This window comes from Molossus molossus, unplaced genomic scaffold, assembly GCF_014108415.1.
Source record: "Molossus molossus isolate mMolMol1 unplaced genomic scaffold, mMolMol1.p scaffold_m16_p_31, whole genome shotgun sequence".
NCBI lineage: Eukaryota > Metazoa > Chordata > Mammalia > Chiroptera > Molossidae > Molossus > Molossus molossus.
The window spans coordinates 2350912-2376069 of NW_023425368.1; the positions used below are offsets into that span (position 1 = coordinate 2350912).

The 25158-nt window shown below is 59.0% G+C and overlaps 3 protein-coding genes across 8 annotated transcripts; 2 read left to right on the forward strand and 1 right to left on the reverse strand.

Annotated features, from left to right (window-relative positions):
- The first annotated feature begins 5 nt into the window (after positions 1-5).
- On the forward strand, positions 6-13799 carry SIRT3 (sirtuin 3). Of its 5 annotated transcripts, XM_036281024.1 has the most exons (7): positions 566-661; positions 5312-5503; positions 5587-5819; positions 6996-7096; positions 8872-9033; positions 11383-11592; positions 13243-13760. In XM_036281024.1, the coding sequence occupies exons 1-7, from the start codon at positions 570-572 to the stop codon at positions 13261-13263; spliced, it is 1011 nt and encodes a 336-aa protein (XP_036136917.1). In that variant the 5' UTR covers positions 566-569; the 3' UTR covers positions 13264-13760. The 5 variants fall into 5 exon arrangements, with proteins under 5 accessions (XP_036136920.1, XP_036136919.1, XP_036136921.1 ...); XM_036281027.1 differs by lacking the exons at positions 566-661; positions 5312-5503 and adding an exon at positions 6-227 and having other exon boundaries at positions 5683-5819; positions 13243-13798; XM_036281025.1 differs by lacking the exon at positions 6996-7096 and having other exon boundaries at positions 571-661; positions 8834-9033.
- Positions 13800-14157: 358 nt separating this feature from the next.
- On the reverse strand, positions 14158-19454 carry RIC8A (RIC8 guanine nucleotide exchange factor A). The gene is made up of 10 exons (XM_036281022.1): positions 19290-19454; positions 18992-19039; positions 18320-18910; positions 17589-17680; positions 16939-17089; positions 15959-16054; positions 15743-15887; positions 15527-15671; positions 15095-15214; positions 14158-14807 (listed from the first exon to the last, which is right to left on the reverse strand). The coding sequence occupies exons 1-10, from the start codon at positions 19371-19373 to the stop codon at positions 14687-14689; spliced, it is 1593 nt and encodes a 530-aa protein (XP_036136915.1). The 5' UTR covers positions 19374-19454; the 3' UTR covers positions 14158-14686.
- Positions 19455-20527: 1073 nt separating this feature from the next.
- BET1L (Bet1 golgi vesicular membrane trafficking protein like) lies at positions 20528-24601 on the forward strand. Of its 2 annotated transcripts, none has more exons than XM_036281029.1 (4): positions 20528-20596; positions 21951-22042; positions 22289-22345; positions 22428-24601. In XM_036281029.1, exons 1-4 carry the CDS (start codon positions 20578-20580, stop codon positions 22593-22595), a joined length of 336 nt encoding a protein of 111 aa, XP_036136922.1. In that variant the 5' UTR covers positions 20528-20577; the 3' UTR covers positions 22596-24601. The 2 variants fall into 2 exon arrangements, with proteins under 2 accessions (XP_036136922.1, XP_036136923.1); XM_036281030.1 differs by lacking the exon at positions 20528-20596 and adding an exon at positions 20815-20986.
- Positions 24602-25158: the final 557 nt, after the last annotated feature.

A 25158-nucleotide genomic window follows, 5' to 3' on the forward strand; every position in this document is an offset into this window, starting at 1 on the left:
CCGGGAGCGCCGTACGCGGCCCGGGACGCCCCTGGTTGTCAGGGTAACCGCGCGTCTGGGCTCCTGGCTTGCCCCGATCTCCCGCGCGGACGGTCGAGCCCTCGAAGGGCTGAGGGGTACGGGCGCCTGGAGTCGGCGGGCTGTTTCGCACCTCACGTGGGGGCGGTAACTGTCCTTTCCCAGGAGTGTCTTCCGAGGACTACGTGTTAATGTAATGTCTGGTCATGGTAAGCGCTCGCAAAGCGTCCCCAACATCCCGAGTGAAAAACGTGGGAGCGCGGGAGGGAGACACGCGAGCTCCGGCTGTGGTGCCCGGGGCGGAGCTCTGCAGACCAGGGACCGCCCCGTCGGCACCTCCCGGTGGGCGGGCACGTGACGCGCGGGGCGGGGCGGGCACGTGACGCGCGGGGCGGGCACGTGACGCGCGGGGCGGGCACGTGACGCGCGGGGCGGGCACGTGACGCGCGGGGCGGGCACGTGACGCGCGGGGCGGGCACGTGACGCGCGGGGCGGGCACGTGACGCGCGGGGCGGGCACGTGACGCGCGGGGACGTCGACGCGAACAGGCTATGGCGAGCATGGCGCAGTGGGTTTGGCCTGCTGTTCGCGCTCTCAGGCTCTGGGGCCCGGGCGGTGAGCGGGCCTGGGCTCGCCGGCCTCGGTTCGTCCGGGTAGCAGCCGCGGGGCCGGGCAGGGGGAGCAGGGCGGACATGGCCGCGTCGGGGCTGGCGTGGTCGCCAGTGGCCGGGACGAAGGCACGGAAGGGACTCGGAGCCCGGCGAGGCGGGCGGGGCGCAGGGAGAACCGGAACTGGCCGCCGTGCTCCCGGCTCAATTCTCGTTTCTTCTCGCGGTAGCGCGGGCGGCTCCGAGGCTGATCGCGGCCGCAAACGCTTTCCTGGCCTGGCCCGTCAAGTCCCTGAGGACACGTTCCCTGGTGTCGTTTCCCGTCCTCAGTTATTCCAGAAAATGCCGCGGCGAAGTGCCTCGTCTGCGGCTCACGGTTTAGCTCCATCCCTCATGGTGGGATCCTGGGCAGTGACCCCGGGAAGGTGGTGCAGGCGGTCCCCCAGCAGGCGTTCGTGGCGGCCTCCGCACAGCCCCCGCGTGTCTCGGAATCCCGGTCTGGGGACGGCCCGCGGGTCTGGGGCCGGGCACCGGGCAGTGGAAACACCGCGAGGCCCTGGCTGTCAGCGAGCTCCTCGAAATGCCCGGAGTCGGACGACTCGGTCGCTCGATGCTGTCCTACGCAGCTCCTAGGGACACTGGTGACCTGCTGGGTGGACTGACACCGCAGTCTTCCTCTTCGAGAACCCCGAGACCTCCTGTGCCCACGCGGCCGAGGGTCCAGCAGGTGCTAGGCGGACACTTGCTTCCCTGCAGCGCGTTCCAGCCCAGCACCGGCAGGCCCGAGGTGGGACTGGCCGAGCGGTGGCCTGGGCTGTCCCTGCACGAGGCACAGGGGGCCTGAGAGGAGCAGCGCATTGGCAGGGCTTTCGCAGTGGGATTTCTGCCCGCTGGGTTTTATCTGGGCTCTGGTGGGAACTGGCCCTTTGTCTCCCTTTCCCAGGCAGCACGCGTGCTTGCCCCTCAGGATCCCTGGACACCCGGTCGTACTCCATGTACCATGGAGACCAAGTCACACACCTTCAGTGTGGTCTAGACGTTTGGTAAAATTCTGTCCAGGTAGTTTTCGCACGAACAGTGCCCATGGGGTCCCTGAGTAACACCTTGCATTCATCGGGCACTCCGCAATGGAAACAACTTCTCTGATACATGTCTGTTTTCAGTAGCACCAAGCAGTTCTCCGTTACCAGATACCCCACAAATTTGACTCAGCTCTGACATGATTGACCTGGAGGTAGCACCAGACCCCACAGTTAAGGGCTCAGTCCCACAAGACTGCCCCAGCTTCAGATGCCAGTCCAGGTGGTCAGTTGTGCTTCTGCCCAACTGGCTATAAATTGGAGGTTCCCATGACCCCCTCCTCAGCTTTGATTACTTTGCTAGAGCAGTTCACAGAACTCGGGAAACCAGTTTACTTACTAGATGTCTGGTTTATTACAAAGGATATTATTGATTTTTTTTTTTAGAGAGAGAGGAAGGGAGAGAGAAAAACACTGATGAGAGAGAACATTGATTTGCTGCCTCCTACATGCCCCCCACTGGGAATTGGGCCCACAACTTGGGCATGTGCCCTGACCAGGAATCGAACTGGGGACCTCTTGGTACATGGGTCGATGCTCAGCCACTGAGCCACACCAGCCTGGCTGGTTTATTACAAAGACTATTAAAGGACAGTAATAAGCAAGTGAGGAGATACAGGAGGCCAGGTCTGGAAGGTCCCCAACGCAGGAACTTCAGTCCCGTGAGTGGGGCTTGGGGCCTGGCATGTGGGTGCTTTCTGGTTCCCCAATTTGGAAGCTCTCTGAGCCCCCTCCTTTTGTGTTTTTTTTTTTTTTTTTTTTTTTTATCCTCACCCGAGGATATTTTTCCATTTTTTGTACAGATAGAGTGGGAGGGAGAGAGAGGAAGGGAGAGAGAGTGAGAAACATCGATGTGAAGGGACACATCGAGTGGTTGCCACCCGCACGACCAACCAGGGCCGGGGACAAACCGCAACCGAAGTATGTGCCCTTAGTGGGAACCGAACCCGGGTCTCTCTGGACCGCAGGCCGACGCTCTAACCGCTGGGCCAAACTGCCCAGGGCTCCTTTTGTGTTTTTAGGGAGGCTCCAACCCTCTAATTATAGTTGGTTCCCCTGGCAATCAGCCCCCATCGTTAGGGAATTTCCAAAAGTCACTCATTAACCTTAAGTCAGTTGTGGTTGAAAGGGACTTGTTATGAATAACAAGACACCCATTTCACCTTATGGTTCTGAATCGATCTCTGGAACTGAGGATAAGAGACCAAATATTGCAACAAAAGATGCTCCTAATCCCACGTGTGGGGTGCTGTGAGCCCATTGTGGGTGAAGACCAAAGTGTGTATAAGTCACAGTGTCACGACTTTCCTCTCATTCCTCCTGTAGTTCTCAGTGATTTGCATTTAGGGAGAGCTCAGTACATGTTGCAGCCAGAGCATTGTTTTCCTTTCCGACCATCTAACCCGGTTCTCATTAGAAAACCCCTGTGGAGGTGCCATTGACTTGCAGGCAGACAGAATGGGCACCCATGCGGGAGCATGGGAGGAGGGAGTGGCATCTGCTTGGCTGGGAGGTTGATAGCTATAGATCTTTTTAAGCCAGACTAAAATTTGTCTCTCTGCCTTGCTTGACTGTTACTGCTGAGGCTCCTGGTATTTGACTAGACAAGACAGGCAGCAAGCTCGGGCCCTGACTCCTTTTGGTGCCCTCGGGCTTGCGCCTAAGCTGTCCCCTGTCATTTTCCTTTTTCTCATATAGCTTTCAGAGGTCTGTCTGGTCTTTCGATAATCCAGATGACGCTGTGTATGGCAGGAGAGGTGACAACGCAGAAGTCTGCGTGTGGACTCAGTGGCAAGCAAGTCCCTGAACTGCCATCACTGACCCAGAGTGGAGTGAGAGGCAGCCCTGCAGGGTCACTACACCAGGGGAAGGGGTGGCCCTGGAGGGAGCAGGCCGCCAGTACTGTCACCTTCGGAGGAGGGGAAGTGGCTTCCCACTGGGTTCAGCAGTGGCTTCATGTGGAGCTGGCCTCTACACACAGAGGTGGAGAGGGAGCTGGGTGTAGGCGGGTGAGAATCTGAGAGCCCTTGTTTGGCTGAAAGGAGTGTGTGAGAGAGTCGTCCCTAGGGTGGGACCTGTGGTGCTAAGATGTTGGGATCCTGTGGGAGCAGAGAGCTGCAGGGAGCCCTTGGCAGCCATGTACAAAGCAGGTCAGTCTTGCAGAGATTTTAGTGTTGGTTTTGTAAGGAGCAAAAGAACACAGAAGACCAGCAAATGGGAGAGGGAGTTAGGGTCATACTCCTAGGAGGTAAACTCTGAATTGTGCTGACACATGTCTGGAGGTGTGCGTTTAGGGGTCTCTTTCTCTCCCGATCCCAAGTGCGGTCAGGGAATCCTCAGCTTCCTGTCTTTATGTCTGTGTTTATCTTGGAGTCATCATTGTCTGGGGAAGGTTGTCCTGATGATTTGTTGCCTCTTTTCCTGTCAGGGTGGAGGGGTCTCTGTGCCGAAGTCATGGATGTCCAGCCCCAGCCCCAAGCAACCAGCAGCAGGCTGGCAGTCCTGAACTCGGGCGGGGCCAGCATGATAGCAGGAGGTCTCAGTCATGTGCCCAGCTAGGGCCCTCAGAGCAGGTCACCGACTCCGAAGGCCTTGCCAGGCCCACGCCTCAGGCTTCCTGTCACTTGCTTTGCTGTGTTTTCTTCCTGTTGCTTTGCTGAGGCCTCACTGCAGCCTGCGGCTTGTTTATTGTGTGTCTTGCCTTTTTTCCTGTGTTAGACCGCCTCACTCCCAAACAGGGGGTCTCATTGTGAGTGCCCGGCAGGCCTCCAGAGGGAGGGAAACCCTTGGGCTGGGCCGCAGATTTGCTTGGCTGTGACGGGAGCAGCCTGCAAACTGGCTGCGGGTGGGGTGCTGAGTCAGCAGCAGCCTGGACCCCTGCCTGTCAGGGGTGTTTCTTCCTGCAACGGTCTCTTCAACCCACTTTTCGTCCTGGTGATATTTGGTGTAAAGTCTGAGAAGTTTACCTTTCTTACTTATTAAAATTCTTTTTTCTGTGTTAATTTTTAGAGAGAGAGGAAGGGAGAGGGAGAGAAAGATAGAAACATCGATGAGAGAGAACATCGACTGGCCGCCTCCTGCACACCCCTCACTGGGGACGGGGCCACAACCTGGGCATGTGCCCTGACTGGGAATCGAACTGGCGACCTCTTGGTGCTGTGTCGACCCTCAGCAACCGAGCCACACTGGCCAGGCGAGAAGATTGACTTTCTTTAACTGTTACTTCATATTTGTCACATCCCAGGTGTGCTAGTGTGGATGGCTCTGCAGAGTGAGCCTGCAGCCCACAAAGGAGTGCTCCTGGTTTGGAGCCGGCCCTGTCAGCACTGGCCTGTGGTCATAGGGGTTGGAAATGGTGCTTTCCTCATTCCCACAGTTTCCATTATTATGAGCTGTTCTTCCCCCAAATAAGTCTTGATTTCTGAGTAGAAACAGCTTTCTCTTTGAGCCCAATGTTCATTCATGATGGGAAAGGTGGTCACTGGGGAACAGGAGGGATGTGCGTGGTCATCTCAGTGGTGCGGTGGGGGAAGGTGGATGGCTTGCTCTCGACCACCTGCCTGGACTTGCTTGGCAATTCCCTGGCCACGCCCCTTTTTCTGACAGCATTGCAGGTAGAAGGACGCCTGTACCTTTTTCTGCTGGCGTCTCGAGTATCTTTGGAAGTGGAGGCAGCAGTGAGAAGGAGAAGCTCTTTCTGCAGGACATCGCTGAGCTGATTCAAGCCAGGGCCTGCCAGAGGGTGGTGGTCATGGTGGGGGCTGGCATCAGCACTCCCAGTGGCATCCCGGACTTCAGGTGCCCCACCGAGCCCATGCACCCCCTCCCACCCTGGCTGCTTCCCCCCCAGCTCTCCTGATGGCTCTGGCTTCTCTTTGCAGGTCTCCAGGGACTGGCTTCTACAGTAGCTTCCAGCACGCTGATGTCCCGTACCCCGAGGCCATTTTCGAACTCTCATTTTTTCTTCATAACCCCAGGCCCTTCTGCACGTGGGCCAAAGAGATGTACCCTGGGAACTACAGACCCAACATCATCCACTATTTCCTTCGGCTGCTCCACGACAAGGGGCTGCTCCTGCGCCTCTACACACAGAACATCGACGGGCTGGAGCGAGGTAAGCCGGCCTCCCAGCATCCCTCACCCTGGGATAGCGCTCGCTGTCTGCTCACACTGCCTTCCGCCCTGACGCCAGCGCCCTCTGGGAGGGTCACTGCTGGGACCTCACGGCGCCTGTTTGCTAGAGTACCTGCTGGTCTGGTAGAACCGAAGTTGACATGAGGAGCTTCTAGTTTTGCTCATCTGATGTGATGACTTTTTAAAAATGTTATGATGAGTTTTTCTAGCACATGGAGGCAAAGAGGAGAATGGAGTGATCCCCCGCGTCCTGTCCTCATCCGTGCTCTCCTCCCTTCTCTCCCCTCCAGCTGATTCTGAAGCAGACTCCTCATGGTACCAATTGAATCCACCGTGGCTGTCTCTGTAAGACAGAGACTTTTACAACATAGCTGTGCTTTTGTCACACAAATAATTCCTTACTCTTATCAGACTGTGTGTGACGGAGTTTCTTGGCTGTGTCTACACAGTGGCCACAAGCAGTGACCCCACGTGGAGCTGAGCGCGGCCGTGCGACTGAGTGGAGCACGCGCTGGGCCCGTCCCTCCCTGCAGATGCTGGCAGGCGCTGACCTCGACTCAGCCACCTGAGCCAGGCTACACGTGTCTGTAGTTTGAAGAAAGGCATCATTTGAGTCCAGGAATGTTTTCATGCTGGCAGGGTTGTCCAGCAGCGGACACCCCTGGGGACTGTGTCTGCTCCCGAGGACGCGCAGGGCAGGTCTGCGAGAAGGCAGGGTGCCTGGCCGCCGAGGGCCTTCATGTGTGGAGTCAGGACGAACCCAGGACAGCAGGAGTCTCCTGCTCCTGCGGCCATGTCTGCGCACCCACAGCTTCCAGAACTCACGGCCAGCATGAGTTCCCGCTTGTCTGCTTTCCCACAATGTTTGGAAATGTGTTGTCTTTGTTCTTTTCTCACCTTTACGTGGTGTCTGTGGAGTAGAGTGTTTTCCTAGGTGTTGGGTGCAGTTTGATCTGAACTTACATCGAATGTGTGTGTGCTGTTTTCACTGTGACTGGCTCTGTCTGGAGTCTCCCCTCTGCAGGTTCTGGTTGGGCGTCCCTGTCGGTGACAGAGAAGGGGCCTCCTCTTGGGGCCTCCCAAGCCCAGCAGTTGTGCTCTGGGGCCTGTGCACCCCACACACTCCAGAGGCAACAGCACTTGGTTCCACTTCCAGTGTCAGGCATCCCTGGCTCCAAGCTGGTCGAAGCTCACGGGTCCTTTGCCTCCGCCACCTGCACTGTCTGCCGGAGAGCCTCCCCCATGGAGGACTTCTGGGTGCGTTGTCCCACGGGTGTTTCTCCCTTCTGTGCTCACTTAGGGGCGACATGGACAGCTTGTATCTTACAGGCGTTGTGTCATAAAGACGGAATAGTAATAGTGTAAAATGTTTTTCTTTATTTTAAAATTAGAAATGTAATCATGCTTATGAAAAATTAAGGCAGTAGCCCTGGCCAGTTTGGCTCAGCGGTTAGAGCATCAGCCTGCGGTCCAGAGAGACCCGGGTTCGGTTTCCGCTTAGGGCGTGTACCTCGGTTGCAGTTTGTTCCCGGCCCTGGTTGGTCGTGCGGGTGGCAGCCACTCAATGTGTACCTTTCCCATCGATGTTTCTCTCGCTCTCTCTTCCTCTCTCTCCCTTCTATCTGAGCAAAAAAATGAAAAATGTTCTCCAGTGAGGATAAAAAAAAAAAAATTAAGGCAGTAGAGCAATATGTAGGGAAGCTGAATCTCCCATCAGCCACTTGTGTGGTGTATCATGTTGATGCCTTGAAAAAAGATGTGCATATAAGCGCATACGTGTTCCTCCTCCCACACACAGTCCCAGTGTGTGTTTAGTGGGGGACAGTGCAGGTTAAAATAACACAACTCACTTCGTTACTGAGCAGAATTTCATGGATATCTTTTTTTTTTTTAATCCTCACCCGAGGACATTTTTCCATTTTTTATTCAGATAGAATGGAAGGAAGAGAGAGAGAGAGAGAAACATCGACGTGAAAGGGACACATCGAGTGGCTGCCACCCGCACAACCCAACCAGGGCCGGGGACAAGCTGCAACCGAGGTACGCGCCCTTAGCAGGAACCGAACCTGGGTCTGTCTGGACTGCAGGTCGTTGCTCTAACCGCTGAGCCAAACCGTCCAGGGCTATCTTTTTTATTTACTTATTTTTAAGTCCTTACCTGAGGATAGTTTTCCATTTATTTTCAGAGTGGGAGGGAGATATATATATATATATGTATATATATATGTGTGTGTGTATATATGTATACGTGTATATATACATATATATAAGAGAGAGAGAGAGAGATATCTATTAGTTGCCTCCTGCACGACCCTGACCAGGGCCGGGGACCAAACCACAGCCGAGGTACAATGTCCTTGACCAGAATGGAACCTGGACCAGAATTTGTCCATGGGCCAACGCTCTAACTGCTGAGCCAAACTGGCCAGGGCTTGATAGCTTGTCAGTAAGTACAGGTCTGCTCACTGTTCAGTGACTGTAGGGAATGGTAGAGTAGTTCGGTTGTTCTCACTTTTCACTGCAAACAGCAGAGCAGGGAGGCAGCGCTCACTACCTGTGTGCTCCTGCAGCCGGGATGAAATTGGAAACGCTGATGTGGCACAGGACCTCTGGCTTTCCTGGGGTGGAAGTCACGCAGTGTAGGACTGCCCTGTCGGAGCGAGTCGCTGGCCTGGCGTGCACTCCCGGGGTGTGCAGCCCCACCCACTAATAGACATAGACTCCACCCCAGAAACCCGGCCAGGGTCAGTGGGTCTGTTCCTGCCCTCCTCGCCCCTGGCCATCCGATTCTTCGCTGTCTCCTCAGCTTCCTTTCCAGAGCATCACAGAGTTGGAATCATAGTGTGTAGTCCTCCGCATTTTGGAGACTCGGAAGCAGAGTTGTTAAAAGGTCACGGTGAGGCCATGTTCACAATGCACATGGAGATTAACTGCTACTCAGCTGCTGTGACTGTTTGAAAACTGATTAAGTTGTTTTGCCTTTGCCTTTTATGGTTGTGACATTTTCCTGGGAGTTTTCTGCGTGTTTCCAGGCTGCCGTGATGGGGGACAGGGTCCCCTCCTGTGCAGTCTGCACCGGCGTTGTGAAGCCTGACGTCGTGTTCTTCGGGGAGGCGTTGCCGCAGAGGTTCTTGCTGCACGTGGTGGACTTCCCCACCGCAGACCTGCTGCTCATCCTCGGGACCTCTCTGCAGGTTTGTCCCCAGGGTCAGGGCGGTGCCTGGGCACAGTGGCTCGCTGCTGTGCGTTGTGGGCACAGTGTCGTGCACAGGTTGTGCGGAGGGGAGCGTGGCACATGGTACAGTCTGCCAGGTGGGGACCAGTCAGCAGCGGGTGACAGCATCTTGACGACAGTCTGACCTCTTGTCCCTGTGGGAGCGGTGTCCTGACAGACCTTGACCAACGTGGAGCAGGTGGTGGCCCAGGGCGATGGAGTGGGTGTGTGTAGTAGGGTGGGGCATGTGGCTCCCATGGGCCCCAGGGCTGGGATCTGAGCAGCTGCCAGGATGGAGCCCCTGTGCTGAGGGAGAAGCCTGGCGCTCGGGTTTGGGGATTCAGTCCCGTGGCTCTGAGGAGTGTTCTGGGCTGCTGGGCAGGCGTGTGGGGCAGGCATGTGGACTCTGAGTGGAGTCCAGGAAGGAGCAGACGAAGGAGCGGGGGGCTGCCACGCTGGGCATGGATGGGGGCACTGCCCGGCAGGGCAGGCAGAGGGCAGGGCCGTGGTGTCAGGTGTTTGTCTGAGCCTGACTGTGCCAGATATGGTGTGGGCACCAGGGCTGCCAATCCTCTTCACTGTTTTAAAATTTTTAATCCTCACCCGAGGATACTTTTTCCATTTATCTTCAGATAGAGGTGGGAGGGAAGGAGGGAGAGAGAGAAACATCGATGCGAGAGAGACATCGACTGGTTGCCTCCTGCACGACCCGACCAGGGCCAGGGACTGAATCGCAACCAAGGTATGTACCCTTGACCGGAATCGAACCCACAACTCTCTGGTCTGTGGGCTGATGCTCTAACCACTGAGAAAACTGGCCAGGTCCCCTCTTTACTTTTTAAGTGAAAATGAAAATAGCCTTTACCCTGGATATAAAAGGATCACGAGTTTGCTTGTAAACATCCATAGTCTGTGAAGACACAGAGCAGAGGAAGCAGCACTTCAGTCCACCGTCACCGTCAGCGTGTTGTCCCTGCTCTGGGGCCCGCTGTGGGGTGCTGGTCTTTGTGGTGTGGGGCGTGGCCGGGCTGCCGCACTGGCGTGGGGTCACCCTGACCTTGCAGAGCTGCGGCCCCTGTGGCGCGAGAGCCGTGCTGCCTTCTCAGGTGGAAGCGCATTGAGCCCCGAGACCTGTGAGACGGGTCATGGACCGTGGTTCATGTGAGCGACTTCCTAGTGACGGTCAACAAAAATAAACAGATGTAGTTTCTGTATTGACATTAGTGTCCTGAACATGCACACGCATGCCCTTTTGCACGTTCTGTAGTAAGTACCAGGAACCTACTTTCCAGGTAGGCATACTGTTGATACAGTGCCGGTAGTGCTTGGCGGCCATTCACCTGCTCCCTCGCCACCTCCGAGCTCTCTGCAGTGTGCGTGGGTGAAATAAACACGTGTGACAGACTTGATTTCTCTAGATCACGAAGTCCCTGTTCACGCTCCCTGACCACGATGTGTCGTCTCTGTGGGTCTCATGTCTGTGCCTCACCCACTTTTCATTGGGTTTTCTTCTATAGAAATGTAAATTCAGAAATCATATTGAACATTTATAAATGGGTTTATCGATGAGCGATATGACCTGTCTGCCTCATGGAACTTGTGCAGCAGGGTCAGGATGGTGAGAGGTGAGAATCGGCTTCTGTGTGGATTTACGCAGACCTGCTGTGATGCTGTCACGTCAGAAGTCGCTAGTGTCCTTCGTCTCACCTGACTGCAGTTGTCATGCCTGAAAAGTCCTTTCCGACTTTTACATAGAAACAGAACTTTCTTCAAGATTTGTTTACACTTAAATCTTGAATCCAATTGAAATGATCTCAGTGAAAGGTAGAATTGAGCACCTTCCTTCCCGAGAGTAGGCCAGCCTCGGTACCATCTACTAACCTGTCCATTTCCCACTGTGACCCCTGAACGAGCACCCCACTGAGAGCCAGCGGCCAGGCCTGTCTGAGGTGCACACAGGGAGGGTGTGGGGGTGGTCAGCACCCGGCCTGAGGGTGCTCCGAGCCCTCCTCAGTGAAAACAAGCTTCTCTGATCTCACTAGGGAGCGAGGACAGACGAGGAGACCTGGAGTACCAGGGTGCTGGGAGCAGATGTGGCCTGGGGGTGGGGAGGACAGGCAAGACTTCATAATTGCTGGAATTGAGCCCCAATGCACCTGGCCAGGCAGCCCCAGAAGCTGGGAGTGGGAGTCAGGACTGCTGGGGGTGAGGGAGCAGCAGGAGAGGAGGTGAATTCGGGTGGTGGGTTTTTCTTCTCCAGGGTTGCACTGCCGGTCTCCTGAGGGGGCCGGAGGCTGGACACGCTCCTCACGTTTGGGTGATTTTTCAGGTGGAACCTTTCGCCAGCCTGTCTGAGGCCGTGCGGAGCTCAGTGCCCCGAGTATTCATGAACCAGGAAGCGGTGGGGCCCTTGTCCTGGCGTCCTCGCAGCAGGGATGTGCTGCAGCTGGGGGACCTGGTGGACAGCGTGGAAAGGCTGGTGGAGCTGCTGGGCTGGTCGGAGGAGCTGAAGGACCTTGTCCAGCGGGAGACGGGGAAGGTACAGGCTGCTGAGCAGGGTACTCTGGGGTGGAGCCATTTGACAGACAGGAACAGTGATACTGATACCGGCTGTCAGTCCTGGGGCAGGCCTACCTGGGTGTCTGTGCTCATGAATCGGGTGGTGATTCTTGTTACTTCCATGTAGGGACGAAGACACTGACAGAGGGCCTGCTTACAGGTGTGGGGCAGGGCACAGGTCTGGCCGCCTGGCCACCTGTGGCCTTCTGTCTGAAGTGCCTTTTGTTGCCTGAAATAGAGCAGCACCTAGCAGCTCCAGGCGAGGTGTGGTTCTGAGATGACGGACAAGAACTCAGAGGGGAGTTGGCTATGCCTGTGTAGGGTGGAGCCCCTCAGGCAAGGCTGAGCGTACAAACCGTGCCACGGGGCCTGGGAGCTCTCGATTTGAACCCCCAGACAAGTGCAGGTTCAGAAAACAGCTTCCCATGGGATTCAGCATGTGCCTGCTGGGGTGACTTTGCCCAACTGGCACTGGGCACCCGGAGTCCAGCTGTTTCAGGACAGCCCCCGCAGGCAGGGGGACACTCCTGGAGAGTCACCAGGATTTGTGGGTCTGGTTCCTGTGGCCCTGAGGCAGATGTCTTGGGAACCCCACCCTCCAGCTGTGACTTCCCTCCACTGGCAGAAGCCCCACTCTGGCTGCAGCCTCACTTCCTACCCAGTTGGATCAGAGAATTCGAGGCCAAGGACGAGGCTGCACCTATGTTTCCACAGCTTCTCCGTCACTGTCATTCCAGGCCTTTTGATCAGCCTGGTTCTTAGGCCGAGACGTAGGCTGGTACCGTTTCCTTACATGGAGGGCAGTAAAGACCGAGCCCAGGTCACATTGCCGTCACTTTAGGGAAGCAGAGAATCTGCCTAGTGCTCCCGCACAGGGCACGGGGAGCAGAGGCCGTGGTGCCTGGCTCAGGTGGCCTGCAGCTCGCTGGGAGCCTGTTGGCTCTGACTTCCTCCATCGGCAGCAAGGTTAAGTCAGGTAGCCCCTGTGTGGTTCTGGATCTGGTCCTGTAAGATTTGCCCTGTTGGATTTGCTAGTTTCACAGCTGGCATAAATTGGGCTGATTTTAGGGGTTTAGAATTGCTGTCCAAGAGGAAAGGCCAGAGTACACCTTGATTGGTGGCTTATGTGAGGCCCCCCCGTCTAGCCACCCCATTTTGCCCGGCCCTGCTGGCATCATCATAACACATTTTTGACCGCTCACGAGTTAGCTCGTGTTTTCTTGCCCAAACGTTGCGGACTGCGCATGAGTTAACTCGGGTTTGCACTTGCATTAGCTATTTCAGGTTTTGAAGCTCAGGGTAATATAGGATTATTGTATTTGTGAATCTTCGCCCTGAGGATCAAAGTTCGAAAAACAGCACTGTTCTATATTCTTGAAGTAGCTGGGGAAGGGGTATCTGCTGGTTCAGATGAGTGCAGCTCAGAACCTAATGTGGTTTGCCCCAAAATGTGTGGTCCCTGGCGTGTGTCTTAGAGATTTCCATGTGGTATGCAGTGTTAACTTGGCTCACGGCAGTGTCTACAGACAGGAAAGCTTTGTGTTCTGGGATGGTTTGCGCCTGGGCCCTGACAGCTGCTTGCCCACCCAGGTGTTTCCAGGTAACCGATTCCCTCTCCTTTGTGTTCCAGCTCAGTGGACAGGACAGATAGGGTGACGGCTGTTCCCAAACCAGAAATGGCCACATGGAGTCACCACCCATTTCTGAACAGACCTCATGCCTGAAGACCAGCTTGGGCAGGTTTGCAGATTGTCTGACACAGCACACGATCTCAGAGAGCAGAGCGTGGGGCCCAGACAGCACCCTCTCTCGCTGTGTCTCTGCTGCCTGCCCACCCATGGGTATGGAGGCCCTGGGCCTGCCTTCCCTCACTTTAGTCCGCACCCAGCCGAAGTCCTCACTGCCAAGCGTTCCCTTCCGGCTGTGGCCCAGCCTCCTGTGTCCGGGTCCCCATCTGAAGGGAGGCCGGCATCTGTCAGAAAGACCTCAGGCTGCGCGGCCCAGCACTTCCCGGCGTGGGCACTGGGCCCTGGGCTGGGCTCAGCTAGTGGCAGCCTCTTTAGTAGGGTTAGTTGTGACGAGTTCATAGTTCATTTCCGGCATGAAATAAACATTACTGTAGCACTGGGCATCCTTTCACTCTGTTCCCTCAGGAGGCTTGTGCTGACAATGTGGAAGGGGTGTCTGAGGACGCAGCACTGTCCGCGCTCCACCCCTTGGTGCCGGTCATCCCGTCCTGTTCACTGGTCCTGCCTTTCCCATTAGCGCCTCCCACCAGGCCTTCCGGTGATGCCAGGAGGGGTGAACCAGCGCGGGAGGCACCTCCACCTTCCCAGCCTGGCGGGACCTCCAGGTGCCAGTGACAGACTCCTCGGGTCTGTGGCCTCCTTCCTCAAAAGGAAGATGCTTGAGTGGTGATCAGGGGAAAATGTTCAATTGTGCCAAGAACAATACTAGTTTCTGTTCCTCCCTAATGTGCCGATACTGGGTATCGGACACATAGTCTCACACACTCTCACACATATATTCACCCACATCCACACACACACACACACACTCTTGCCCAAAGGATGCCAGGGTGGCTCCTGTGACGCTGTGGGACACGACAGACAGATGCACTCTGAGGAGCGGTGCCCCCTCCTGTGTATTTACGACCTGCACTGGGGGACGGTGGGCTCCGCTGTGAGAGCGGCGGGATCATGGGCACCGTGGGCAGTGGAGCCGGCGCCAGGACAGGAAAGCACGGGCAGGCAGCACAGCAAGTCTCGGGCGCAGGGCGGGAAGTCAGCAGGTGCTCCCCCTTTCAGATGCAGTGCTAGCGGGGCCCCTGCTCTGGGCCGGAGCGCCCCACCTTCCCAAATGCATGCCCTGCCCTCAGCAGCAGCCTCTGTGCACACCCTCCTGCTCAGAGAAGCCACTTCCTCTGAGGAATCCAGGTGTCTCCACAGTGAGCAGGACAGACCCTCACATTCCCAGATACGGAAAGTCAGGAACAAATGCTGGGAGTGAGGAGGGGGCTCCGAGGACATCTCTGGAAGCAGCACCGGTCCTGATGGGGGAGCAGGGAGCCGTCCTCAGTCGGGGTCTGAGTCGGGGTCCGAGGAGAGCTGGCCCTCCATGCTCTCGCACACGGCGTCCTGCAGGGAGGTGAGCTGACCCCGGGGACTCACGCCCATGGGCTGGATGACTCTGTGCCTGCAGGGAGCGGGGAGCGGTGCGGTGGGCTGGCTGCTCCTGCTCACTGCTACCTAGTGGCCCTGACACCTGAGGTGGTCTCTCAACTCTCCTGGGTCTCGGTTCCTGGTTCCTGTCTTCTATGGGAGGGACATAAGCTGACCTCACTAACTAGCCTGGAGAAGGGGTTTCCTCCAGGGCAAGGGACTCCTGACATTAGTAACAGACTTGCGAGGACTAAACCCTCCTCTGACCCCACCTCCCAGGACTCTCAGGACAGGTCATGGCCCTCCTGCCAGACCTCATACCTGGAAAGCTTGTCAAACATGTTCACCAGCTTCATGGCCTCATGCTCCTTCTGCTCCTCCGTCATGCCCTCCATGGGGTTGGGCGGCTTCTCCTCCACCCTGCCAGTCACCGGGTTTATGCTGCTTCCCAAGGAAGGGGTGTGGGGAGCGTGTTAGTGAGTCTCAGGACAGGGGGGCTGTGCAGGGTGGGAGGGGAGGTAACTGGGAAGAGACCCCTCCCAGAGCAGCAGTTCACCAGCTCCCGCCATCGGGGCCACTGGGTCCCCCAGGTGCGTGGCTCCTTTACTCTCTGTTCTCAACAAAATGTCCCATGTCAGAACCCGTGCTACTTAGGAACAGGGCCGGGCTCTGAAGGTCTCACCCACTGTCATGCTGCACTCCCACCGCTCCATCCCAGGTGAGGGAGGAAGCCTGGGGATGTGGGCACACAACCTGGCCTTGGCTTCCTTGTACTCGTCTGTGTCCGTGTCCTCGTCCTCCGAGTACTGGCCCTCGGGCCGGCCCCCCGCCAGGAGGCCCCGGGCAGCCAGGAGGCCGGCAGCGTTGCCGTAGCCCGTGTACTTGATGAAGCGGGGCACTGAGGGGAGGCAGAGGGCAGAGGTCAGCGCACGCACAGGCTAGGGGGCAGGCGGCCAGCCCCAGACTCACCGCTCTCCGAGCACAGGACGAACAGGAACTCGGCGGCCACCCTCTTCACATCCGTGTCCAGGTGCGTCATGAGGCGGACGAGCTTGTTCCGCAGCAGCTCCCCCACCTCCGGCCGGGTCTTCACGTCCCTCAGTGGGGGCAGCACCTTGGGGACAGCCGCCCGTCAGCTTGGCCCGCGGTGGCGGGGTGAGCAGGGCCCGCCCGCCCTCGCTCTACCTGGGACTTCAGGAACTTCCTGGCGGGGCGGTGCATGCGGGCGCACTCTGTCAGCACGCTCAGCGCGGGGGCCACGCTTTCCTTCAGCCGGTGCGTCTGCGGGGAAGCCGCGAGTGAGGCGTGCCCGACTCAGCCAGGGCTACCCAGGCACCACTCCGTCCTGGCACGAGGCCCTGGGAGGATGCCCGACTGAGGGACCACAGTGGAACCTAACCCCGCAGGCCACAGGCATGCTCTGAGGCTCAACTGCTCTGGGTCTAACTCACCCACAAACCAGGGCTGTGGGGAAACAGCATTTCATGTCGTGAGCACCCCACTGACATCCAGTTGCCCTCAGGAAAGGGCGGCCAAAAAGCAAGAACAAAACCCCTATTCTGTGGGTTCTGTGGACACAGACCAGGGAGCTCCTGCTCCCCGCACACCTCTCCCTGGCTATCTCCCTGGACCACAACACCAGCAGTGGTAGGAACCGGAATAGACATTCACCGCCAGTGGCTAATGCCAGGTACGTAAGACCTAGCGTGGCTTCTGAGGAGCCCACTGATCCCTGGTCTGGCGATGTAGTCCCACAGCGTCTGCAGCTCCCAGAGGGCCTGATTAGAGTCCGCCCCTCAGTGTCCAGCAGCTACAGGGCTTGGGAGCCTCTGGCTTGAGGTTCCTGTGGGTCATGGGACTCCTGACGCTGGTCCCCAAGGGATCCCTGTGCACAGTGACACTAAGAATCTAGGGTCAGGACCACTCAAATAGGTCTGGAAAAAAAAAGCACTTTGCTAGACTCTGCAAACTTGATTCCAGAAGTGAAACCTTCAAATGTGTGTGGGCAGGTCCACATGCTTCCCAGGGGGGAGAGATCTAGTTTCCTGCTTGACTGGATCACAGGGCAGCTGAAGTCATCCCCAGACTTTGCAAAAATGGTGGCCACAGCTGCGTGGGAAAGGCATAGCCTCTGGGAAGCCCACACAGCCAGTCCCGCTGCCTACCTGGTGCAGACGCTTCTCCAGGAATCTGAGGAGGATGCTGATCACGTCCATGTTCACTCCCAGGAACTCGAGGCAGCCTTCATGCAGCTCCAGGCTGAGGAGGACGTCCAGACACTTGAGGGGCAAGTTCCCCAGCAGGTTCACTGTGTGGCTGGGGACAGAATGGGAGGGGGCTTGGTAAGGCCAGTCCCCTAGCTCAGCACAACCCTCGGTGCCCCCTGCTGGGGCTACATATGACTTGAAGCAGCGTCTGAGGGCCTAGGGAGCAGCACGGGGGCCAGAACTGAAGGGGGGACCGATCTCAGCGGCACACTCAGTGGGGCGGGTCCCTGTGGAGGGCACTGTCTGTAACTGCCTCAACCTGCCACACCGTCGCCTGAAACATCATAGGCAATCTCTGGAAAACCAGGATCTGCCTAAGCACAGGTCACCTGCCACACCGTCCACTGCCACTACCCAAGGTCCAGTGGCACATTCCTGTCCCCCACTCACGGGTCTTGTCCTAGCATGTATTTTGAGTGCCAGGGCTCTCTGGAAACAGACTGATGCTAGTCCCACCCAGACAGACATAGACACTCTAGGGTACAGCATGGTCCACTATCTAGACAGGTGAGCATACTTCCCTCCAGCAGGACAGGCCCCACCCTCACCCATGGAACTCCTCTGTGCGGTTTCCAGCGGCAGCGACCATCACACAATGCCGAAGAAGGGTCCCCAGGCGCCGGTACAGGGCAGCGTCTTCCTGACCAAAGAGAAAGGGGCCCTGTGACAGAGCCACACCTGTCCCCACTGCTGAGGCTCTACTGTCTGCCCCAAGCAAGGACCATGTATGCTGACTATCCGTGTCCTCTAGTGCATCCCCCAACCCCTTAAGAACAGCAATGGATGGTCCAGCTGGTGTGGCTCAGTGGTTGAGTGTCAACCCATGCACCAAGAGGTTGCTGGTTTGATTCCCAGTCAGGGCACATGCCCAGGTTGTGGGCCAAATCCCCAATGGGGGGCATGCAGGAGGCAGCCAATCAATGATCTCTCATTGATGTTTCTATCTTTCTCCCTCTTCCTTCCTCTCTCTAAAAATCAGTAAGGAAAAAAAAACCCCACCAAGAATAGCAGTGGATGCCTTGGGATGACATCACACTTCATCCTGGCCCCACACAGACTCGTGGTTGAAAGTCTCCCACAGCCTCTCACCACAGCCTCCACTTCGCTCAGAAACCTTCCCTGAAGCCTCTGCCCAGAACGTCTTGCCTCCTCCCAGTAGGCTGAGTACCCCTGTCCAAGTCTGAAACCCAGACATGTTCCGGTGCTGTCAGTGAGGCAGGTATAGAAAATGTCCAGGCCTTCAAGCAAGCATCAGCCATGGGGTCAGGTCAGCCCTCACCTCCTCCACTTCCCTCCTGACGGAGTCGAAAGTGATGTTGAAGAGCACCTTGAGGATCTCCATGGCCCGCTCGGTCTCCTGGGGCGGAAGGAGCTCGGGGGGGCTCTGTCCAGGACTCACTCCCAGCGTCAACTCCAGCGCATTAGTCAGCAGGTGCACGCCCTGCAGCTCCTGGAACAGCTGCCGGCGCACGTCCCTGCGAAGTGCGGTGAGCAAGAACAGGAGGCGCAAGTCGAAGAGCTGGACATCGTGGGGGAAGCTATTCTCCCGGTGCAGCCCCACGCGCTCGGAGAGCCGCACCACCAGGCGGGCCTCTGCTGCCAGCACCTGTGCCTCGGGGCTGCTGAACACAAGGTTGCACAAGCACTTGAGGGACTCGAGTACAACGTCCATGTCCAGGGGCTTAGGGACCAAACTCTCGGTGGCGGAGATGCCAGCATAGCAGGCAAGGGCCTGCAGGCTCTGGCGGCTGATGAAGGCATCCAGGCAGCTGTGGTCCCTGGACAGGATGCGGATGCTCTGCAGCCAGGTGACCCGGCGGGAGGGTGACAACCCCTGCTCCAGGGCCGAAACCAGCAGCTCTGCCAGTCTCTGTGGGTAGAGAAGAGCGGTTCCACCAGGCACCTCTACCAGGAGCCACCCGGTCCTGCCCCTTGACCACTCAGCACCCACCTGCCTGTCCTCCTGTTGGGCAGCATCAAACGTGAAGCTCTGGGAGTTCTGCGGAAAGATCCAGAGGCTCAGGGAGCACAGGCCGTAGGCATCGCTCAGGGCAGGTGCAGCCCCACCCCTCACACCTGCCCCCAGGTGCGCAACCCGACCCTCTCCCCAGCAACGCCTTGCAGCCTCGGCGCCCGGCCCGCCGCGCTCCCACCCACAGTCTCACTCCCGCACCTCCGCCGTGCGGGCACGCGCGAGCCCCACCCTGCCCCCTCCGCCTCGCACGTCCCACGTCCACGGTTCCGCTCACCTCCCGATTGTACGCGCGCAGAGCCTCCATGATCACATTCTCCTCCCCCGTCTCCACGGCATCCGCAACCTCTCGGGGCTCCATGACGCCCCTGGCACCCGGCGCCGGGAAGGCGGCAGGGGCCTAGCTCCGCGGTTCCGGGCCCCAGTCCACCCGCCCCGCCCTGGCTCGGCGCGCGTAAGAGGCCGGGACCGGCGTGCGCGGCGCCGCGGGGCGGGGCTTGGGCTGCGCGCGGAGGCCGGGCCGGGTGTGCGCGGCGCCGCGGGGCGGGGCTTGGGCTGCGCGCGGAGGCCGGGACCGGCGTGCGCGGCGCCGCGGGGCGGGGCTTGGGCTGCGCGCGGAGGCCGGGACCGGCGTGCGCGGCGCCGCGGGGCGGGGCTTGGGCTGCGCGCGCCCGAAAGTGGCGGGACCTGGAACCTGGAAGCTTTGCTGCGGGGCAGCCCGGGGCTTCAAATCAGTTTCTGTGACCGCCCGAACCTGGGACCCCTTCCCCGCTTCTTGGGCCGGGTCTGCTTTCTTGCGACCCGGAGCTGGGGGGAGGGTGTGAGAAGGGGTTCCGGCTCGGCCCCGTGGTGGGCTGCGAAGGAATCTGAGGCCGGGGCAGTTTCGCTGAGCCCGGACGACACGAAGGGAGCCAGGAAGCGGGAGGATGTGGGGGAAGGCCCCCCGGGCAGCAGGAACAGCCAGTGGAAGGGTGGGGGCGGCCTTGGGGGAGAAGGGGGAGTGCGGGCGAGGAGTCAGGCCCTCGTCACGTGCGGGGACACCGTCTGGCCTGGACGCAGTTAACTCTTTGGAAGGGCAAAGCCGACAAAAACGCGCACCCCGATGGGTGGTCCGGAGCAGTAAGGACACAAATGCTCCGTTGCGGTGGGCGGGCAGCTTAGGCCACAGGCGTTTATGAGCATCTCTGCGGTGCCGGCCTCGGTCGGTGCCCGGGTGCGCGGGCGAGAAGCACCGGCTCCGACCGGCCCGCGCCCGCTCCTCGCAGCGCCGGTCTGCACCCTGCCCGCCAGCAGCGACCAGCCGGGCTTCGCGCCGGGTCCGCCTCGGTCGCCGGGGGAGGGCCCGGCGCGTGCCTGCCCCGCAGCCGGCGCTGCACACTGAGCGCCGGGCGCGAACCGGCCGCCTTCGCCCTGTCGCTCGCCTCTGCCGCCGCGCCCAGCCCGGCCGCTGGGGCCGCGGCCGGAAGTCGCCGGCCCGCGGCGGAAGGGGCGTGGCCGGAAGCCCCTGCGCGTGACCGTGCCACGTCTCGGGAGGCTGCGGCGGATCGGGAGTCCGGGCCGGCGCGATGGCGGACTGGGCTCGCGGTGAGCGCGGGGTGGCGGCGCTGGCGGCGCGGGGCCCGCCGAGCCCGTGCGCAGGAGCCCGCCCCTGGGTGGCCTCGCGGGGAGCCCCTGGGTGGCGGGCGGAGCCGGGTCCCGGCGGGGCCGGGCTGCTGCGGGGTCCGACGCCCAGAGCCCCCGCCGCCCCCCGCCGGGCCGTTCTGCTCTGGGACCCGGTTGGCACGTCCCGGAGGCGCCGTGGTGGGAGGGCCTCAGCAGGCCTCGGAGTGGATGGGGCCCCGGGCACCCCGTCTTCCTCTGGGAGCCCCCTTCTCGCCTGCGGAGTGGGACGCCGAAGCCTGTGTCGCTGAGCCCCCCTGACGTTAGGCATTAGTGAGCGAGGAGTGGCTGGTAGGACGTTAACATCCCTCTGTGGTATGTACCCACCCGTGATTCCTGGGGCCGCGCCCCCACGATTGAGACACTCGGAGGCATCTGGTTCTCGGAACCTGGGGGAGGGGGTTTTCACACACCTGATGTCACAAGTATCAGCAGACAGCCCTGTGTGGGCGGCAGGGTGAGCAGACAGGCCTGCCCTGGGGGTGGACAGCGCCCCTTCTGTTGTTGGGGAGCACTGCTTAGTTGTTTCCTCCCTGGTGACTTGCGACTTCCGCAGGACTCAGTGTACAGGTGGTCCCTGCAGAGGCCTTCCTGCTGTCCCCTGGGTAGTCTTCCTGTGTCCTAGTCCGTCCCACAGTGTTAATGTTTAACTGAGAGCAGGTCCCAAGTACACCAATGGGGATGTCCTTTGGGGGATGGCACAGACCTGTGATAGACCATGCACTTTATTTATTTGTTATTCCTCACCTGAGGATATTTTTCCGTTTATCATCAGACAGAGCGAGGGAGGGAGGGAGGGAGGGAGAAAGACAGAGAGAAACATTGATGTGATAGAGCCACATTGGCTGGTTGCCTCCCACACGACCCGACCAGGGCCGGGGACAAACCACAACCGAGGTACATGCTTTTGACTGGAATCGAACCCGAGACTCATTGGTCCCAAGCTGATGCTCTAACCACTGAGCAAAATCTGCCAGGGTAGACAGAGCACCTTAAAGTGCCAGTTCTGCTGAACCGGTTGGGGTTGTACACTGTGGGGGTGCCTGCCCACCCTGGCCTGAACATGTCCGCAAGACAGGTGCTCAACGGACAGATGCTCGTGCATCTGGATCCTGGGTTAGGGCTGGATCTGCTCGGCAGACACAAGTGGACCCAGGACCCCTAGACGGCAGACTTGGCCGGACGGGATTCGTGAGAGCTCTGAGGCCACAAAGAGCTGCCACGCAGGGGTCGAGGGCTCATGGGTGGATGTGTCCTCTCAGCCTCTCTCTCCTTGCAGCTCAGAGCTCCGGTGCTGTGGAGGAGCTTCTCGATCGGGAGAACATGCGGATGGCTGACAGCCTGGCCTCCAAGGTCACCAGGCTCAAATCGGTCAGTAGTGGTCTGCTTTCGCCTCTAGCAGGCACCCTGCAGCGTGGCGGACTGGAGAGGGTAGAGGCCTGGAAGGGTTTCATGTACTTCCCACCTGTGTGAGGCCCAGGCAACACCTGGACCTGGCACATGGTGGTGGCCGTGTCTGGCAGAATTCTTGACAGGGTCTGCTGGTCTTGGGGGGAGAGGGTCAGGCCCGTACAGTGTGTACGCCCTGGCCTGACCATGCCCCTCTGTCCCGATCAGCTGGCCCTGGACATCGATAGGGATACAGAAGACCAGAACCGGTACCTGGATGGCATGGTAAGTTCTGCTCCCTGCCTGCTGTGCAGGCCTGGCCTGGCCTTGGCACCACACCGTGTGACCGCAGTGATTCCTCCCTCAGGGCACGGACTTCACGAGCATGACGGGTCTGCTCACAGGGAGCGTGAAGCGCTTCTCCACAATGGCGCGGTCTGGGCGAGACAACCGAAAACTTCTCTGTGGTGTGGCCATGGGTCTGATTGTGGTCTTCTTCATCCTCTCCTACCTCCTGTCGAGGGCAAGGACGTGAGCCAGTGCCAGCTGGCTTCTGCGGGTGCCCAGGGCAACCAGGGTCTCCCCCGGCCCGGTGTCCTGGTTCCAGAGGACCTCCTACAAAATACTCCTTTGCACTAATGATTGTGGCTTAGGCATCTTCTTCCTGCGTGGCTGGGGGACCATGCTGCCTCCAACTGCAAGCTGTGTTGGCTGGTGCCATGTGCAGGGGCCCCAGGAGCTTGAGGCACCGACAACCTTCTCTGAGCAGTGCTGGAATTCCTGGACACGGCCACCTGTGGCCAGCAGCTCTTCCCCAGCCTTGAGGGCTCTGACACGCCTGTACTCCGTCCTTGTCTGGGTAAGGCCGTGTCTGATCTCTGAGGTGCCTGGATCTGACACAGGAAGGAGGTGAGGCTATGAACCTCAAATCAGCATCATCTTTTCCACCCAAGTCCCAGCCCAGGCAGTTGCTCTTGGCCCTGGCTGCCGAGTCCGGGTGGAGCGGTGCTGAGGGCCCCCGCGTGGCCTCTGCCTGCCCTCCGGTCCCACGGCTGAAGCCAGACCTTCAGGGAGGGCAGGCAGTGTGATGAAGGTGTGGACTACAGCCCTGCATGGAGGCCCTGGGCCCAGTCCTCCTGGATCTCACGACCATGTATCCAAGAGCAGAAACCTGCGTTTTCTCAGGATTGAGGATCTGCCCAAAGATGTCTATTCTGGAGACCGAGTCTCTAGGAGCAGCTCCCTCTGGCGATTCAGCGTGAGGGAGAGTGTGTGTCACGGGTGCCCCTGTGGGTCTTCCTAGGAGGCTTCTGCGCAGGATCAGTGGGTAGTTTCCTGTCCACCAAGCCAGGGCCTTCCTCCCAAAGGGAGTATCCCCTTGTGAGGGAGTTCTGAGCCAGCCCTCACCCCCAGTTTCTGCAGACTGTCCTCTTGACTGCCTGTCCTTGGGCCTTCACTGCCCACTTGCCAGCCCTGTGTCATACCAACCACACCCCGGGCCAGTAGGCCAGCAGCTTCTCACCGTACAGGTCGATCCCAGCGCCCCTCTCTGTACGTAGAAACACTCTGTCCTTCCCTGTCCTTGTTCCCATCTTCTGCCCTCCTGGCCACTCCCACTACTGTTTGCGGATTGTTGGCTCACTGTCCACCTGCCTGCATGGACACCTCACGTGTGGTCGTGTCCATTGGCCCATCGTCTCCCGCCTGGCTCTCACTTTCAGCTGTGGGCACCTGCCCTCTGTTCCTCTTCCTTCCTGCTGGCCTAGCCCGTCCTCAGGGTACCATGGTGTCCTTCCCTCCATTCTGCCCTGCTGGGCCCCTCAGCCTCCAGGGAGGAGGTCCCTGCCTTTCTACCCCAAGGGCTCTGCTCTTTGTGCCCCTGCAGCTCCTGCTCACTGGTCACCGAGGTCACGCACCTGCCTCTCTCTCAGGCTGCTTTCCCTTCTTGTTGGTCCCACCCCGTGGTCCTGTCCCAGTGTCCAGTGGCCCTGTGACCTTGGCTTTGGCTCAGCCCAGCTTCTCGTCTCGAACTGATCCGTGCTGGGATCTTGTCGTCTGTTCATGAGCAGCTGACTGCACACGTCCCCGTCTGGGCACCACAGCTGGACCCCGCTCCGTGTCGCCCACCCTTCCTGGGCCTGCGTTGCCAGCCTCACCCGGAACCATGGCTCCACTGTGGCAGCAAGTCGCCACACCTGAGGGTGGCCGTGCAGACTGGCAGGTGTTCCAGGCTGGCCTTCAGAAGGGCCCTGTGCTCCGACACCGGTGGCTGTTCTCGCTCGCCTCTCCATGGCTCCCAGCCGCTTCCTGCCCTTTTGGCCTGGGGTTTAGTTTCTTTTGGTTTACTTTTTGCTTCTTGTTCATGTATTAGGATGGGTTCCAGCAGGGGGCATGGCAGGCCTCACCCTCCTGCGGCTCAGCCCTGCACGTGCAGCCTGACCCTGGGGGCAGGAGGGCTCTGCTGACACTGTTCTCTGAGGCTGACTGTGGCGCCTGGGACAGACTGCCAGGCTGTGTCCCGTGACTGAGGACAGGACATTAAACATTTGGAATAAACAGCTTCTTCATTTCCTTGGGGCTTGAGCGGGCTTTGTGCAGCCCTGACCCTGGTTCACGGATGCCACGGGCACCTAGGGTCCACCTGCGTCCCGTCCTGGGGTTCTCCCAGGTCCCGGCCCCTCCTCACTCGCTGTCCATGGTTCTGTGACAGATGGGCCGAGAGCATTGCCTCCAGGGGTTACATGGGTGCCATGAGCGCTGACGCCTTCCTGGCCTTTCTGGTGCGTCCCAGAGCACCTCCCACCCCAGTCTCTTCCCCGGCCCTGTGGCTCGGTTGGAGTGGCACCCTGTAACCAAGAGGTCGTGGGTTTGAGCCCTACCCCATTCGGGGTGCACGCGGAAGACAACAGGTCAAAGTTTCTCTGATGTTTCTCCCCCTCCCTTCTCTGAAATCGGTAAGAACATATCCTCGACTGAAGACTAAAAAAACCCCCAAAATGTGGTCACTGAAACCGCAAGTGATTTATGCCTCCCCGTCACTGTTCCTGGAATTGGGGACAGGCTCTCTGCTCCAGGGGGTCGAGGCCTCACCTGGACAC